At 38.6% G+C, this 16,229-nt stretch overlaps 1 protein-coding gene across 2 annotated transcripts in view; it reads left to right on the top strand.

The window, feature by feature from the left end:
- FREM1 (FRAS1 related extracellular matrix 1) overlaps positions 1-16,229 on the top strand; it is a 76,799-nt gene that overhangs the window by 13,138 nt on the left and 47,432 nt on the right. The window contains exons 2-8 of one of the 2 annotated variants that reach the window (XM_085213549.1): positions 5,236-5,737; positions 10,060-10,154; positions 10,714-11,015; positions 11,510-11,706; positions 12,326-12,649; positions 14,418-14,526; positions 15,785-15,916. In XM_085213549.1, the coding sequence (XP_085069675.1) occupies positions 5,507-5,737; positions 10,060-10,154; positions 10,714-11,015; positions 11,510-11,706; positions 12,326-12,649; positions 14,418-14,526; positions 15,785-15,916 (1,390 nt within the window). In that variant the 5' untranslated portion in view covers positions 5,236-5,506. Of the gene's footprint in view, positions 1-4,952; positions 5,738-10,059; positions 10,155-10,713; positions 11,016-11,509; positions 11,707-12,325; positions 12,650-14,417; positions 14,527-15,784; positions 15,917-16,229 lie in introns of those variants that run through there. The other variant, XM_085213550.1, reaches the window with a different exon arrangement.

Genomic DNA, 16,229 nt, shown 5'->3' with positions numbered 1-16,229 from the left:
GCAAGTATGCAATAGGTTTTCTTTTGTCTCCCTATTCTTGTGTTAGAACTCCTAAAGCAGCTTCTTCACTGACAATTACAAAAAGGTGAAATGGTTTCTTTAAGGCAGGCAGTTCTAACACAGGTGCTGTGATTAAGTCCTGTTTCAATACTTCTACTAATTCTTTTCCCTCCTTTGTCCATTATAATACACTGGGTTCTCCCTCTGACAGTTTTAGATAAAATCACTTTGGTGGCTTTTTTTTTTTTTTTTTTTGGACATATGCTTCTACTCCTAATTTACAGTATCCAATTAGACCCGGAAACTTTCACAACTCCCTCTTTGTCCTGGGCAGAGGAAGCTGCACAATACCCTGTTCTTTCAGAATTAATTCTCCATTTCCCTTCAGAAATTACATGCCCAAAGTATTTGACTTCTTTTTCCAGTACTGCAGTTTATTTTCAAACACCCTTAGCCCATGTTTCCCAAGAAATTCAGAAGTTTACTTGTAGTCTTCTTTACTTTGGACTCCTCTGTTCCACAAATCAGCAAATCATCCACATACTGTAACAGCTTTACCCCCTCTTCAACCTGAAACTTTTCCAAAACTTTCTCCAGCACTTAATTAGTTAAAATAAAACTAAAATATAAAATTGTATAATATATAATATATAATATAATATAATATATAGTAATATAATATAGTATATATGTATAAATAATAAATAAAATATAATAAAAAGAAATAAATTAGGCGATTCTGTGAACCCTTGGGGTAAAACAATCCACCTATATTGCTATTTTTGTCCCATTTCTAGGTCCCATCGTTCAAAGGCAAAAAGATCTTGACTCTCTGAGTCTAAAATGCAGGTCCAGAAAGCATCTTTTAAGTCTGTTGCACTAAACCATTTATGTCTGTGTGGGATCTGACTCATTACAGGGGTCAGGAACCAGGGGGTTTCATTTGAGAATTATTTCATTAATTTTTCTTAGATCTTGTAGCAGTCAATAGGTGCCATCTGCCTTCCGTAATGGCAAAACTGGAGTGTTATATGGTGCCACACGGAGTCCCAGAAGACCATTCTTAACTAATGTTTGTAATGTTGTATTACAGGCTTTAGACCCATTATCCTTTCTAAAGGAATGGGATATTGTCGCTGCTTCACAGCTTCACTCCCTGTTTGGGCAGTTATTTTTTCTTTAAGGGACTAATTGTGAGTCCACCCTGGTTTTCTTCCCCTGCCCACACCTGTTCCACAAGTTTTCAACTGCAATCCTAATTTAACTATTAAATCTCTCCCCAGTGAATTGGTCCCTGCTTCTGGCACATATAACAATTACCCTGTGATGATTTTATCTTCCCGTTTTAATTCAATAGTCTCATAAAGTGAAACTATCATTCTTGATCCTTCTACCGCTGTTATTCTGAAGGTGTTCCCAGTTAAATTAAGTCCCAGTATTTTATAAGCTAAAGATGACTAAGAATTGATCAAACTGTTCTGCTAATCCAATAAGATCTTTCATTAAAGATTTAATTTCCTTTTTAAAATTTCTCCCCAGTAAGTAGGGAGTTTACATATCTTGTATCTCCTGATAACACTGGAATGTCACTAAGAGGATACATGAAAGTATTAGTGGGGTTAATGGAATTAGATTTAGGAAAAGGAGAATTTATAATGCCCTTTTTGCATTGTTTCTATATTTTCTCAAGCTGGCAGAACTTCTTCTTTTCAACATCAGCACTAATCACAGAGCTTGGTTCAGGTGGGCTGTTAAGGGGCTGATCCGAGCCAATATCCTCTGCTCTGTCAGCTGTCTCCGGCCTCCCTCCTGTAGTTACAGGACTTGACTCAAGGCTGGGATGGTAAGGGGGGGAGGGAAGCGCCATTCCATAGAGGAATGCGAGTGAGTTTAATCTTAGGGAGAAGTACAGGGAGTAAACAGCGAAAAGGATCCCATCTGGGATTTCTCTGTTCTTCCTTATCTACACAATTTTGTCTAGCCATGATTAACTGCTATACTCCTTAAATATAACAAGCAGCATATGCGGACTCCTCTTCAAAAAAAAAAATAAGACAGTAAAGTGATAAATAGAGGACTTTTACTTTTATGTGCATGTTTGAAGCCTGATAAATGCAATCCTCGTCAGAACCTTATTTTGGCCAAAATACTTATTCCCCTGCAATTGGCTCTTTAGGCCATACAACAATACAATACCTAATCATTTTCTGTTTATCCTTATCAATGGTTTTTGAATTTCTCTTCCAATTTTTCAACATATTTTCCAGAGAACTTATGGCAAGCACTCCTCCAGGGGCCCTCTCTCTGCCCCCCCCCCCACCTCAGAACTCTTATTCCCCATTTCCCTCAGCAACCTATGCTTGTGCTACTGCAGGAACTGCTCTCCTGCAGCGTTGCACACACCAATTCTGAATTCTAGGAAATGAGGTCCATCATCAAGCAACCCTTTTGCAAGACGCTTGCATACAACATAAGAGACCCAGACCTCAACCTCCAAGGCAGTACTTGAATGTTCTTACTTTGGTCTGTGCACAGAGTTGCCAGGAATTACAAGGACAATCACACATCACCGCAGTGCCCGCTGTTTGTCCCTATCCCCCAGCTGTTCACGGATCTTGTCTCTTAAAAACATCCTCAGGTCCACAGATGGTTCCACGATGAACCACCGCTGCCAACTCACAGGACTGCAGAAATAAGAGCGGGGTGCACTGTCCTGTCCTGTAGGTGCAGGCTCACAGCAGGCAACACTGTTCCTGGATTTCAGCACCAAATTGTGAGAAACATGCTCAAGATCAAAGACTTACAATCAGGCAAAGATCTCTGTGAAGGGCATTTTATTCATTATTGCAATAATGGGCCGCACACCCCTACTGACAAGGGAGAAATTGCACAACTCCACTCCGTTATACACCCTGGGTCCAACGCAGGTCAAGCCTCTCCTGGCACTCATTGGTTGAGCGTCTCAGGCTCACAGTCTTCCGATGCTCTTGCTACGTTACACTTCCATACAATGTCTGTTACCAATCCATTGTCTTTGGGTATGTTCTGTACTTTTTACGGCGATAGGAGGACAGTATTTTCAACTGTGTGCACACTAGTTCTGTCCTGTTCCACACTCTCCCCTACCCTATATAATTATCTTACCTAGTGCATATGCCAGTTATACCTAGGTTGGAACGCCCTAGTCTCAAGTTTACTCTGTTCAGCAACTTCCTTTGTAAAAGGCAACTTATCCTATGATACATACAGAAATACTGCAGAATGCATACAGAAGTACTGCAAAAACACAATCAATCTCTTACACCTTCTGGCTAGAACTGTGATTTTTTCTTATCTACCTGCATAACTTTAAGCCAAAATGGAAATATTTTTAGATAAAAAGCTAGAAAACAAGAGTAAAGGTTTGGGGTCCAAATTACATAGTTAGCACACCTCTAACTTTCAACATATGCTAGTTGCAAAGACTTCAATCTTAAATCAGGGCTGAAATAAATGGATGTCTCTTGTGTTACTTTAAGAAGCTGATAATTTTGATCAAACTCCTAAGTGTTGTTCAGTGAAATGTAGGACTGGATCGATATGTACATGCCACTGAAGACCATTCAGAGGTCATTCTGCAGGAATCAGTAAAGAGAACACTTTTATGTGGACATTAATGGAGGAAATAGAGATACACGCATTTTTTCTTTTAAATCATTTTCACATTTTCTCACTGTTGATAGGGTCATGGTTATACTGTATAATTAAGTAGTCAGAATACTAAGAATCTGTAAGAACTTGAAGGAATTTCTTGGAATTTTTTAGGATTTAATCAGACTTAATTAAATCAATGTTGTTGCATATTCTTCGGGCTATAGATTAAGTTTGGAGAGCTGTATAAGGATTTCAGCAGTGCTTATTCAACAATAAAATAATTGTGCTTTTCTTTTGAACTTATAAATGTGAAAAATGAAGATTAATCTCAGCTTCAGGTATCATATCATAGAATCATAGAATGGCCTAGGTTGAAAAAGACCACAACGATCATCTAGTTTCAATCCCCCTGCCATGGGCAGGGTTGCCAACCAGCAGATCACGCTGCCAGAGCCACATCCAGCCTGGCCTTGAATGCCTCCATGGATGGGGCATCCACAGCCTCCTTGGGCAACCTGTTCCAGTGCGTCACCACCCTCTGAATGAAAAAATTTCTCCTAATATCTAACCTAAACCTCCCCTGTCTCAGTTTAAAACCATTCCCCCTTGTCCTATCACTATCCACCCTCGTAAACAGCTGTTCCCCCTCCTGTTCATATGCTCCCTTCAAGTTCTGGAAGGCCACAATGAGGTCTCCCCAGAGCCTTCTCTTCTCCAAGCTGAACAATCCCAGTTCCCTCAACCTTTCTTCACAGGAGAGGTCTCCAGCCCTCTGATCATCTCAGTGACCCTCCTCTGGACCCGCTCCAAGAGCTCCACTATACTGGATATGAGAGACTTTGTGTAATTTTCTTTTCTCTTATTATCTATTGTTCCCTATCACTACTTTTTTTTAAAATTATTTTTATTTTTTATTTTATTAAATCAAGTTAAAAAGGAGTACATTATCTTTTTTTTTAATTTTTTTTTTTTTGTTGTTGTTAAAAAGAAACACTTCATCTTTGTAGTTCAACATCATATACGTCTCTATTGACACGCAGGAATTGTCACTATAAAAGGAAAAATAGAGAGGTACAATGAATGTGTTCTAAACTAAAGGTTAAATGCCTCCTCCCTCTCCATCTCCCACCATTAAATGGCAAAACAGTAATGGATTTAACAAAAGCCCACACTTCCTCTATTTTACGTTCAGCTAAATTGAATCCAAACGAATACTCCCTTCTGTACTTTGAAATTACTCAGATTCTTATTAAAGATTAAGATTATATAAAGATAATACTCTTATTAAAATGCTATTCAGCTTAGCTAAAGTGGTCCAGCAGTAAAAATCTCACAGTAGCAGAGGGTCCCACACAGCAAATGATTGTATGTGCTTAGGTGCCTTAAATCCATTTTGAGAGCTGATTTGTTGAGGTAGAAGTCTCATTGGTACAAAGCTAATATTCAGAGCACATGCATTCTCAATAATTGTCTTCAAAGGTAAAGTTCATTTGCTTGTTGAAATAAACTGCAATTATAAAGCAATGATAAGGAAGTGCGTTTGTTTGTTTGTTTTCAACAGACGTTCAATATCTTATATCATTTCTCCCTGTTTATTTTTAGGATTTGCAGACATTGAAAGTGGTCAGAGAGAACATTCGTCATTTCCTCAGCCTTGACCAATGAACTTTATAAAAACTTGAGGACATTTTGAAAGGCATCTGTTCAAACTGCAGTTAAAAGGTTCATCATAATAGAAAAGTGGTACGTTTTTACCTGTGACTGACGTTTTGGTGCTCCATTATACAGTGAGCGTTTGCTGGAGGAGGAAGAGAAGACTCCTTTTGTCAAGAACTTTTCCACCAGCAGAAAAGAGCTGGCGTAGCCTCACAACATGAAGCCCTTTGAGAAAACCTGGTTGTTACTATTGCTGTCTGTTTTCCTAAGAGCTGTCTGCTCCTCTTTTATAAGTGTCAACCGTGGCATTAAAGTGATGAAAGGACAGTCTGTTTTCCTGTCAGAAGATGACCTCAAGTTTTCCATCCCCAGAGAGAAGGATGTGTGCAAAGTCGAAGTTGTGAGAAACGAGCCAATAACGCAAAGGGTTGGGAAGCTAACTCCACAGGTATTTGGGCCCTTTTTTGCTGTTCTGAATATTGCTTCACATAATTCTTTTTGGGTACTGCTTAAAGCACAAAAATCTGAATGTTCCGTTTGAATAAGATTCACTTTTTTTTTACTAAAAGTAGCCAGCTGACAGAGAATAGCACTCCTGAAATAAAAAAAAAAGCTGAGTTCAATAACACAAAGGTATAGAAATGATTTTGGTCAGAGCCTTCTTTCACAAATGTAGAACGAGCATTTCAAAACTTTGGGGTAGGACACATCTCTCACAGTCTCACAGTTGCCTGTTTTTCTACCATATCAGTATCCACTCCCCTTGGGTAATGTGTAGCCAGCTAGAACATTCTGCATTTCAGTCACACAGCCACTACCTTGGGAACAATTAGGAAAAAAATCATCGCCTACAATAAGCACATTATGTACAGTATTGTTTACTCTGCTCTGCAACAGCCAAATTGCTAACACATGGCAAATACATTTTAAAAAATTGTTTACTTTTAAAATTTTGAGCTTGTAGGAATGGTGAAATGTGTTTTATATGTCACTGTTCTGCTACTCATTTGCTTAAAAAATCTCCTATCTAAGTCATTGGAAGAAGGAATTAGAAGTAGTTGATGAGAAAATGTAACGGTAGAGACAGAAGATTAATGATTTTAAAATGAACCATAACCCAACAGCTTTTGTCTATGTTTGAAAAGTTAAGCATATACTTCCGTGCATTGGCAAATGTCTAGTTTTTCACTTCCTCTCAGGTTTCTGGTGGTCTCTGCAAGGCCAATGCAGAAATACCAGTCTCATGTTTTTCAAAGCATCTGGCCTGCTTGTCGACTTTCTTTCTTTTTTGCACCATTTTGCACCACTATTACTTCAGGCAAACCAGCACTTTCTATCCCAAGGAAAGCAGCAGACAATGAGCAGTGAGTGTGTGTTCTCCTCCAGAGCCTGGCCCCAGGAGGTGCAGGGCCTCTGCTGGGAATCTTCCCCAGAGCTTCTATAAGCTCAGGGCCCCTTATCCCCTTCCACTTCCCTGGCCTAGTTAGGTCCACTAGAAGAAAAGGAGAGACTTACATGCCTCTTTGCCAGGAGAACACTTTCATATGCAGGGCAGTTAACTGTGTGGTTGAATTTGCTTTCAACTTCTGCCTCAGCCACTAATGTGCAGTAGGACCTAGGTACTTTGAAAAAGCCACTTTTCCTCTGCAACCTAGCGTGCTTTAAGCACAGAGTCAGCATTTTTCAGAGGCATCAGGAGATACGTATGCATCACAACTTACTTTCTGATATACCTACGGTCCTTGTCTTCCTCTGCTCTCAGACTAACCTCTTTTAAATGTCTGTTCTGTCATGGTCCCAATCTGAGAATGCACAGCTGAGTCTGTGCCTATGCAAAGGTCTCTAACCTCTTGGAGGCTATGGGTGCACCTGAAAGGATGAGCATTTCTGGGCAGGTGGATGTGGGGTACCAAGCTGGAGGTGTGGGATGCCTCCCCTCCATCTACCCTGTCCTGAGTCCCAGGAAAAGTTAGGAAAAGTGCCTTCTCCCTTTTCCATCCTCTTCGAGGTAGGACCACTGCAATATGCTTCCAAATCAGCTTATCTACAGTCCTATTCCCCAGGTAAGGAAGCACAAAACAACTTTCAAAAGATGAGGGTTTCTGTTTTTTATGACATAATTGGATGTGCTGCCTGAACCTTAACCATTCCTGAAAGAGTTTCCCAGAGTTTGGCCATCCTGTTGCCACTCACGCTCCTTCTATCAGGAAATAATGCAGCCAGAAAGTATCCCTGATCAGATCTGTTTTACTGTCATTAAAGTGAGTAATGTACTAGGAATGTGTGACAATGTAATTATAATTTGTAATTTAAAAGCAGTTGAACTGGAAAAAAACAAAGCTTGGTGGTAATTAGGAGAAGATTCAGATCTCCTTTGTTGTACCTACTGAGTTTATAGACAATTAGAGCTGGCTGTTCATATAAAAGGAAAATATATTAGAAAACATAAAACAGATGTTTCTTTTTTGCAAAGCAGATTGAGTCTTATACACATATATGATAATCAATCAGTGTTAACAGATTTTTGTGGAAAGGTCTTTCATTTTCTACCCCCTCGTTGACAATTAAGAGGTGAAAATAATAATGTCTAGTAAAAAAAAGAAATCAGTTATCTGAGTTATATGAGTAGCCAGCCCCTCAGTTGTAAGCAGTCTCCTCTGGTATCACTGGAGGAATATCTGATTGCCATGTGCATGTCAGGCCTACAAGTCAGAAAAATCCTACAGACCTTGAGGGCTCTACACTGATTTACACCAGTGATGTTACTGAACTGCAGGAAGCTATAATATGAGCAGCTTTTCTGTATCATTTGTATTTTTCTTTGACTTGACCACTTGACACCTCTGACTACTTATCTTTTTTCCTATAATGTCACTTAGGACTATCTAATTCATTACTTACCTCTCACTTTCATGTTTTGTTATCTTGCATGAAGAAAGGGAGATAAAAGAAAAAACAAGAAAACACATATTGTTTCCCAAGTTCTGGAAAATAATGAGTGTCTCTGTGATATTTGAAAACAACTGCAACATAGTCAGAACCTTCACCATATGTGAATCAGATTTTCTTGAGTTCTTGTTCTCTTTTTCTAAGCAATACCAGCAAATAAAAAAAACAACTGTACCTTCCTTGGTGCAATATCATGGATTGGCCCAAGGTCATTTTAGCCAGTTGAAACAGAGTCGTAAATTCATGTATATGTATCTGATAATAAACTAATTCATTACTTACTGGAAAAAAATTACTTTGTACAATGTACTTCTTGATAAAAGATAAAAGCAGGCAGCACCTTTTAAAATCACATGAAATATAGAACAATTATCATATATCTTGAGACTCTGAGAATAACTTTAGTGGAAATGAACACTTCCAGTAACAAGAAAAGGTGATAAGCCCTAATTTCTAAATTAACTATTAATGTGCATATAAATGTGCAAGACATGCATCTTGGCTGTTTCATGGATTCACACTGAAGAATGTTAAGAACTACTGGTTTTTGTTTCTATCTAGCTACTGCATAGAATTAGAACTTGCATGTTTCTATACTGAATAAATAATTATAAGGTTACTTCATTTTTACGTTGAAATACAGAGCATCTAAATAATTTCTCCATTTATCACAATTCCAGTTAACATTTTAGAATCTCACCAGAATGCCCTTTCCATTTTACCATTCCCCAAAGTGGCTGGGAAGAAGTAGCTAATGAAAACAAGCCACATTTTTAAAAGACGCTTGGTAGTATGAAATTTCCTCTGTTCTCTGCAAAGAGTTGTTGTTTGCATCTGTGTGTTAATTCTCATTAGTTATGGCCTCATCTGAATTATTAGTGAATGCTAAACAGATTTCATTTTAGTCCATGGAAGAACTAATCACATGTAAGTACTGCCCTTAGAAACTGAATCAAAACCAAGCTTAACTTCACCTGGAATCACAAGAGAAACGTAGTGATTAACTTTTTTTTTCTTGCTGACAATAACATGCTCTTTTTGCAAATATGAAATATGAACATCGTTTGCCTATGCATAAGCTGTACAGTGGCCAGGCAAGTTTTCAAATTTTATTCATACCAGGTGTGGCATAAGAATTAATCTCTTTTAAATTAGTGCACATTTGATGTGAACTTCATTTTTGATGTGAACTTCATTTGATGTTGCTTTTATGTCACAGGATTAGACCGGGTGTTGGTACAGTACAGAGAAATGTCACCTGGTCCAGAAAAGGGCTGCAAGTACAAAGTCAGTGTTCCAAAAACATATGATGTAGCAAAGTTTCCAACAGAAAAATTTCACAGACTCAAAGTTGTATTCCAATTATAGTGGCCAATCCAATAATAGGATTTACTGTATAATCAAGCTACAGTCACAAGCAATTTTAAAAGCAATTAAACTCGATACAATTCTGCAGGAACTGCTGGCAGTTCAGACCAATTGAAAACAGTTCTTGTCCTGAAAACAGATGCATCCATACATCCACAGTCTGCAATGACAGAGAAGTGAGTGCTCAAACTGATTACTGAGTGAGAGGAGAGAGGAGGGAAGTGGTGGCAAGAAGCAATTGCCCTGGCATGCCTTTCTTATGGCAGAGTGCTAGCATTCCCAGTTACTGTGCTTGTTCTGGCTTTCTCTGAGAGACCAGAGAATAGGTGAATAAACTAGATTAAAGACTTCCCCAGGCCAATGCATTCTTGACAGCCAGAGAGAAGTGAAACAGAAGCTGTGAAGTTAGCTTCCTCAATAGCATTGTACTTGTCTGTTCTTTCTCTTGCATAGGTTTTTGACTGTCACTTTCACCTTAATGAAGTCAAGTACACCCACAACGGCTGTCCGATTTTAGATGCAGACACAGTCATGCTTAGGCTGTACAGGTAAGCAGAACCGGGTCATCATACTTTGCTGTATTTTCAGAACACAGCACTCTCAGGAAGAGCAAGTAGACCATTTTTCATGGAAAAAAAAAAAAGGTTCTGTTGTAACATTAGGTAACTACATAGATTCAGCTGCAGCAGCAGAAAAGAACAACCATCTATTTTACATTATTTGCAACGCATTTCAGGTACGCAAAAATGTGAAAGTGAAAATGTGTTTGTTATTACCCGGCTTGTTCGTTACAGAAAACCAGTGATTTTTCTGATTGCTACTGAAGAGGTAGCAGTACTTGAGAGCACAGCATGTTCTGTGTTTTACTGCTAACAAGGACATGTGTCCCTGTATATAGGCAATTAATAACCTATTCCTTTCTAAAATCTATTTACAAGTCGGAAGAGATGAGCAGGTGTATCTCATGGTCTCTGGAGATCTGGATTTGAGTGCACAAGAGAGAAAAGGCTTCAAGTAATTCTGTTTAGAAAGTGAGGTTAACACCAAATTCACGAAGAGCATCAGAAAGGGGATGAAGTGCAATTATTTTTTTCTTATTACCCATAGGTTTACAGAAAATGAAACATTTGTAGAAACATTCACTCTCCACGTTCAGTTACTTGAACCAGACTGTAACATCATCAAAATGCGCTCCCGAACTTTGGAGGTGCCTGAATACTACGGTCTGTCCAGGGCAATCGATAAGAACATCCTCACTTTTGACTACAACAGGAAGATGAATTTGGAATGCACCATTTCCATAGCCTCTTCAGAAACCCACCTGCCTGCTCATGGCCAGCTCATGCTGGGGGACGTGCAGCAGGAACAGCTTCGAGGGGATCAACCACAGAGCTTCCTCCTTGGCCCTAGTATGATGTACTTTAGTTGTTTGTATTAGCAGGTTCAAAGAGTCCTGGTAGATTAAGTCAGCTGCTTGCTCCAGACATGCTGGGTAAGAGTGGGTCATGTGAAGTTTAATGAACAGCTTGAGCTGTCTTGCACACTGAAAGGATCATGAAGTCTGTGTGGGGCAAAATTCAGTTCACCGATGGTCAGTAATTCCCAAACAGGAATCTGGTTTTTAGCTCCTAGATCTATAGATCAATGTGATGATTCTGGCAGTGCCAAAATCCTGTACAAACAGCACTGGGAATTGTTGGAGGTAGCACTTCCCCAAGAACCAAGGGAAGCTGGAGCAGAAAGATCTCAGCTAAGAACAAAAACCTGTAGGAAAAGTTAGAATGGGAAAGGAGTCCTAACTGTCATCACACTGGCTTTTTGTCAGGCTTAGCCCTAAGAACAGGCTTCCCACACTGGTTTCTGCTCAGCTAACTGTTTCTCTATGGCTTCTGTTGGATTACAGAGCACAGCCCAGGCCAGCAGTGCAGAAACAGGACCTGTGTGTTGGGACTGAGAGTCATCCATAACGCAAAAATGAGCTGTGAAGAGTTTTTGAGGAAGGGCATTCGATATAAGCACCTTGACCCTTGCTCGCCAGATATTGATTATATTCCAGTGAGGCTGGATCTCACAGACAGCAGAAGCAAAACTCTGCACAAGGTAGAATTTTATGCAACCTTACAATGTTTGATTGTCTTCCTGATTAAAAAATAAAAAGAAATCTGTTGCTCCCTTTTATCTTTAAGATAGGTAGTGGGCCTTCGTGGGTGTTTCATTGTTTTTGTTACCAGCTGGAGAGATTAAATGCATTATGAAAGATGCAACTCTGGATGTTTACTGCTAGTCTTAAGTAGTTTAGACTACTTAAATATTAACCCTGGCATAATTCCACATCTTTATAGAGCATGAACTGCACTGACTTCAACATATATGTAGTAATTTATAAGCTAAGAGCTGTGTGAACATATTCAGCTAATAATAATTAATGGCTCATGTATATGCTTCTGTCAGGTAAAATTATTCATGAAATTCGCATCGAATTAGGCAAGTTGTTTCAGCCCAGAATTAAGAACACTAATAAGACGAGTGAACCTGGAAGACCTTTACTGAGGTCAAAATAATTTATTCTGGGCATTTTTTTTCAATAAGATGTTTAAATTCTTCTATAATATATCACTTTAACAAGTGTCCCAACTATCAATGTGAAGGTAATGAAAATTGAACTTACTTGGTTTGCTCCACTTCTTCCTTTTAGTTCTCCTTTTTCTCTTTGCTGTAGACTGAGTATGCGTGGCTCCCTATTCAGATTAAAAGTGCTATGCCCAATCAAAAACCCAAGGCTGTTCCAATGACAAAGTTCATCTTGGAAGTAGACCAATTTATTTTAACTCCCATTACAACCACAACGGTTGATGCTGAAGACAAGGAAACTCCAAAGTCCCTGCTGGTGTTCAACATTACAAAGCCACCTCTGCAAGGCTTCATTACTCATCTATCAGACCACACAAAGCCTGTTGGTTCCTTCACATGGAAAGATCTCAGTGAAATGCTTATTGCTTATCAGCCTCCAAACAACAGCCACACAGAGAAGAGGAATTATGAGGTAAAAGTGTGATGCCTGAACATTTTCTGTTTTTCTTCTCAAGATTCTATAAGCTGTAAATAAACACTTTTTTTTCCTTTTTTTTTTCTTCCAGAAAAAGTAAATATTATTTCTCTAACTGTACACAATGCAGGGTCTGAGACAATATCTTTTACCACTATGACTGATATCAGCTTATCTGTCTAACGCAAACCAGGTCTTTGCTCACAACTTAAGTAATTTCTTTGAACTCAAAAATTTATAATCCTTCAATGAGTGAATATCTAAACAGTATTTTTTAGATCTTCTTGTTCATCTTCTTGTTCATCTGCTGTTCTTCTTATAATTATTATTTCTATTATCCCTATTTAATGAAGGGAATAGAAGCATCATTCTTTTAAACACACTCTATAGCCTTTGGTAGGGCCAGCTATTCTTTTTCCACTTCTGTTTTATGCCTATGTGACAGTAGTGAACTCTGTGCTCTTTAGACACATACCTAAAACCACAGAAGGCGGACAAAGTTCAGGACTGCCACTGGATTTCACAGCCTACTGCAGCAGTGGTGGTGTAGGGGTAGCATGAAGGGGTCCCTAGTAGTTCCTGCTAGGATGATTAAAACTACGTCACTAACTCTGAAAATATGATAGAAGCAGTGAGAATAGGCTGGTGCAGGTTTGTAGTAAGTAAGTAACTAGACCAAATGCCAAAGTATGTAAGGCCAAGGTTGTAAAAACACATTTCTGTTTTATGTGAAAGAACAGAGCATCACTTCTACCTTTTCCACTTTTGTTGTAAGTGATGTTTGTCGCTCCAGATCTGCCACAGAGTGCTGAAAGTGAATGTCTCCCACTTTAGGGACAGTGTTACTTTATTTTTTAAGTAACCAAAACATTTTGTGGAACTCAATAGTGTGCCAGTACAGACCACAAAATAAGAAAAATAAGTGGTAACCATAAAAAAGAGGGATGGGAGGAAGAGAAATCAGTTGAAGGAGAATATAAATACATTGAAATTAAATCTGATTAAATAGTTAAGAAATAACCCAAACAAAACAAAATAGTTGGTACTAAAGCAATGAAACTGTCCAAAGAAACATGAAATCAGAGGAAGATAATACAGAGAAAGGGTAAACTGGAAAGCAAAGCAGATGTAATACAGTCTGGCATCTCTTGCTGATAGAACTTGCCTTTTTTAACCTAAGCTGTCAGAGAAGCTGCCTTTTTGCTGTTTCCTTAATTTGAGGAACTATCATGCTACCAAACTTTCTCCTACCAAACGGAGCACATCTTCACCATTCTACTTTTGGAATTCACTGCAGATTTAAGAATTACAAGGCCATTGAACAGTTTGATAGATATACTTAAATATATAGATATAAAATTTTAAAATCTGTTTCTCCATGCCAGTCTGTATTTTATCTTCCAATTTTTTTGAGTCCTACAGGTATGTAAAAGTGGGAAAAGCCCTATTCTTTTATTACTGATATTAAAAAGTCTTATGTTAATTGTTGTGTTAATTGCATCCCAATCTATAGTTAAAGTTGATTGCTGCACACTGCAAATTACCCTTCCCATCTTTTGCTGGGAAGAACATTGCAGTCAAGATCAAGTACAGAATCTCAAATACACTTTATAAGCTAAATCAAGTTTCTTTTTTTAACTTATTACCTGATCTTAAAATCTCCTAGGATTTATCTCTCAGATAAAAACCCACTGCATGTGTTTTGAGGTACAGTTGTTTTTCAGGCTCTTTTTGCCAATAAACTCTTTGTCTGCTTATATTATAGCTAGAGGTTGAGGTTCACGACTTCTACTTTGAGAGGAGTTTACCACTCACAGTGCAACTTTCTATTAGAACAGCAGATACAAACGCTCCTCGGGTTTCATGGAACACAGGTGAGATCTCTGTTCCTCAGTTTATTCTGCTACAGAATTTATCACACTTTGGACACAGGAAATCTTGACAGAGCTATAAAATTCAGTTCTGCATCTGGAGTTTAAGGATCACTAAGTGAAAAGAGTGCAAATCTACCTTTTTTTCCACTTGTTTTTTTTTGGGGGGGGGGGAAATGTAGAAACTCAAATGTTTTAATTGAAATAAAAAATAAAGTAGTTACAAAAAAAAAAAAAAAATCAGGATTTTTGTATACAGCATTTTCTCCAAGAATGAACAAGACATAAAAGAGTTTAAGTAATAAAGACAAATATATGACAGAGTAAAGGTAATAGAATAGTGTGCTGTCTGTACTGCTCTAAGTAGAAATCTCAAAAAATGAGCAGAAGAGTCACAAACTAGACAGATATGCTCATTCAAAATCTGAGGGAGAATGAGATCGTAAAGCAATAAGTAGGAGCTGGGAATTGATGAAAACTGGAAAGAGAAAATACAAGTGCTAAAAATTGAGTATATGAAAAACACATATCAGAATATACATGATACCATGCAGGAGAAAAACAACCATGGCATGGAAGGATTGACTTGTGCAAGTCACTGTTGTATTACAGTCTGGGAATACAGGTCAGAGCATGAGACACCAACAGCAATTTGAAGCCTACAAATGTTGAACTCATTTAAACAAGTTTATCATTTCCCACTGGGGAAGGGACAGACTCTTCCATTCACATTAAAATTTACACTGATATTTAGCCACAAAAGGCAAAGGCCAAACAAGTCTGAAACTATCACCACAGAAGGAGCAATCTCTTTGCAGCGGAATAGGATAGGATTTGAGAAAAAGAGAAAAAGAGAAACTCCACCTGAAATGGCTGTCTGAATAAAAAGAAGAGATACTGTCCTCCATTGTGAATATCAATATGATTTTCAAATTCGGACTCACTAAGAAATGGAGTGCCCAGCTTCAGACAATGTGAGACCTCATACACAACACTTTCATCTCTACAGATGTCCAGAGATCATTCCAAATGGTCTGTTTGGTAACTGGGAACCAGAATATGCTGTTTCTCTGAAATACAAATTCCTTAAATTCAGTAACAGTAGAGAAGATGGTATCAGGCTTTTAGGCTGTTCTTGAGATGTCTGTCTCAGATATGTAGATGGAACCAAGCACGATTTTTTCCTGACTCCAGAAATGTTTAGAGAGGGGCACTAGCAACCTTGAGTGATGCTTTTGTGAAATAACTCTGCTGTTTGCAGGCCTCAGCCTCCTGGAAGGGCAATCCCGGCCGATCACATGGCAGCACCTACAAGTGGTAGACAACGATGATATCCAAAATGTTCGCTTGGTCATAGTTGATGGCTTACAGCATGGGCGGCTCACGGTGAGAGGTAAATAAATTCTTGTTTACACTTGGGTCCTGGAAATACCTTCTCTAGTGATGACTGGTGGCAGACCATGTGACGGTCATGGAGACACCAAGAGATATACATGAGAGGCAGATGTGCAGGGGAATGAAGGTGCAGTGGAAGAACAGGAATTTTGAAAGTTCACAGGCTCCTAAGGAAAGTCGGTTGCATAGCATAGACATTTTGGCAAACAGTGCATTTATGTGCTCTCCATCATTAAGTAGGGAAAAAAAAAGTCTGGTGTTTTTCCTACAAGCCAATTTCACACATGCAATTGGTTAATATTTTCCTCGCT

The sequence above is a fragment of the Meleagris gallopavo genome, chromosome Z (genome assembly GCF_905368555.1).
Source record: "Meleagris gallopavo chromosome Z, MGAL_WU_HG_1.1, whole genome shotgun sequence".
NCBI lineage: Eukaryota > Metazoa > Chordata > Aves > Galliformes > Phasianidae > Meleagris > Meleagris gallopavo.
The sequence above is the reverse complement of the archived record's forward strand: the minus strand, read 5'-3'. Positions and strand labels throughout refer to the sequence as shown.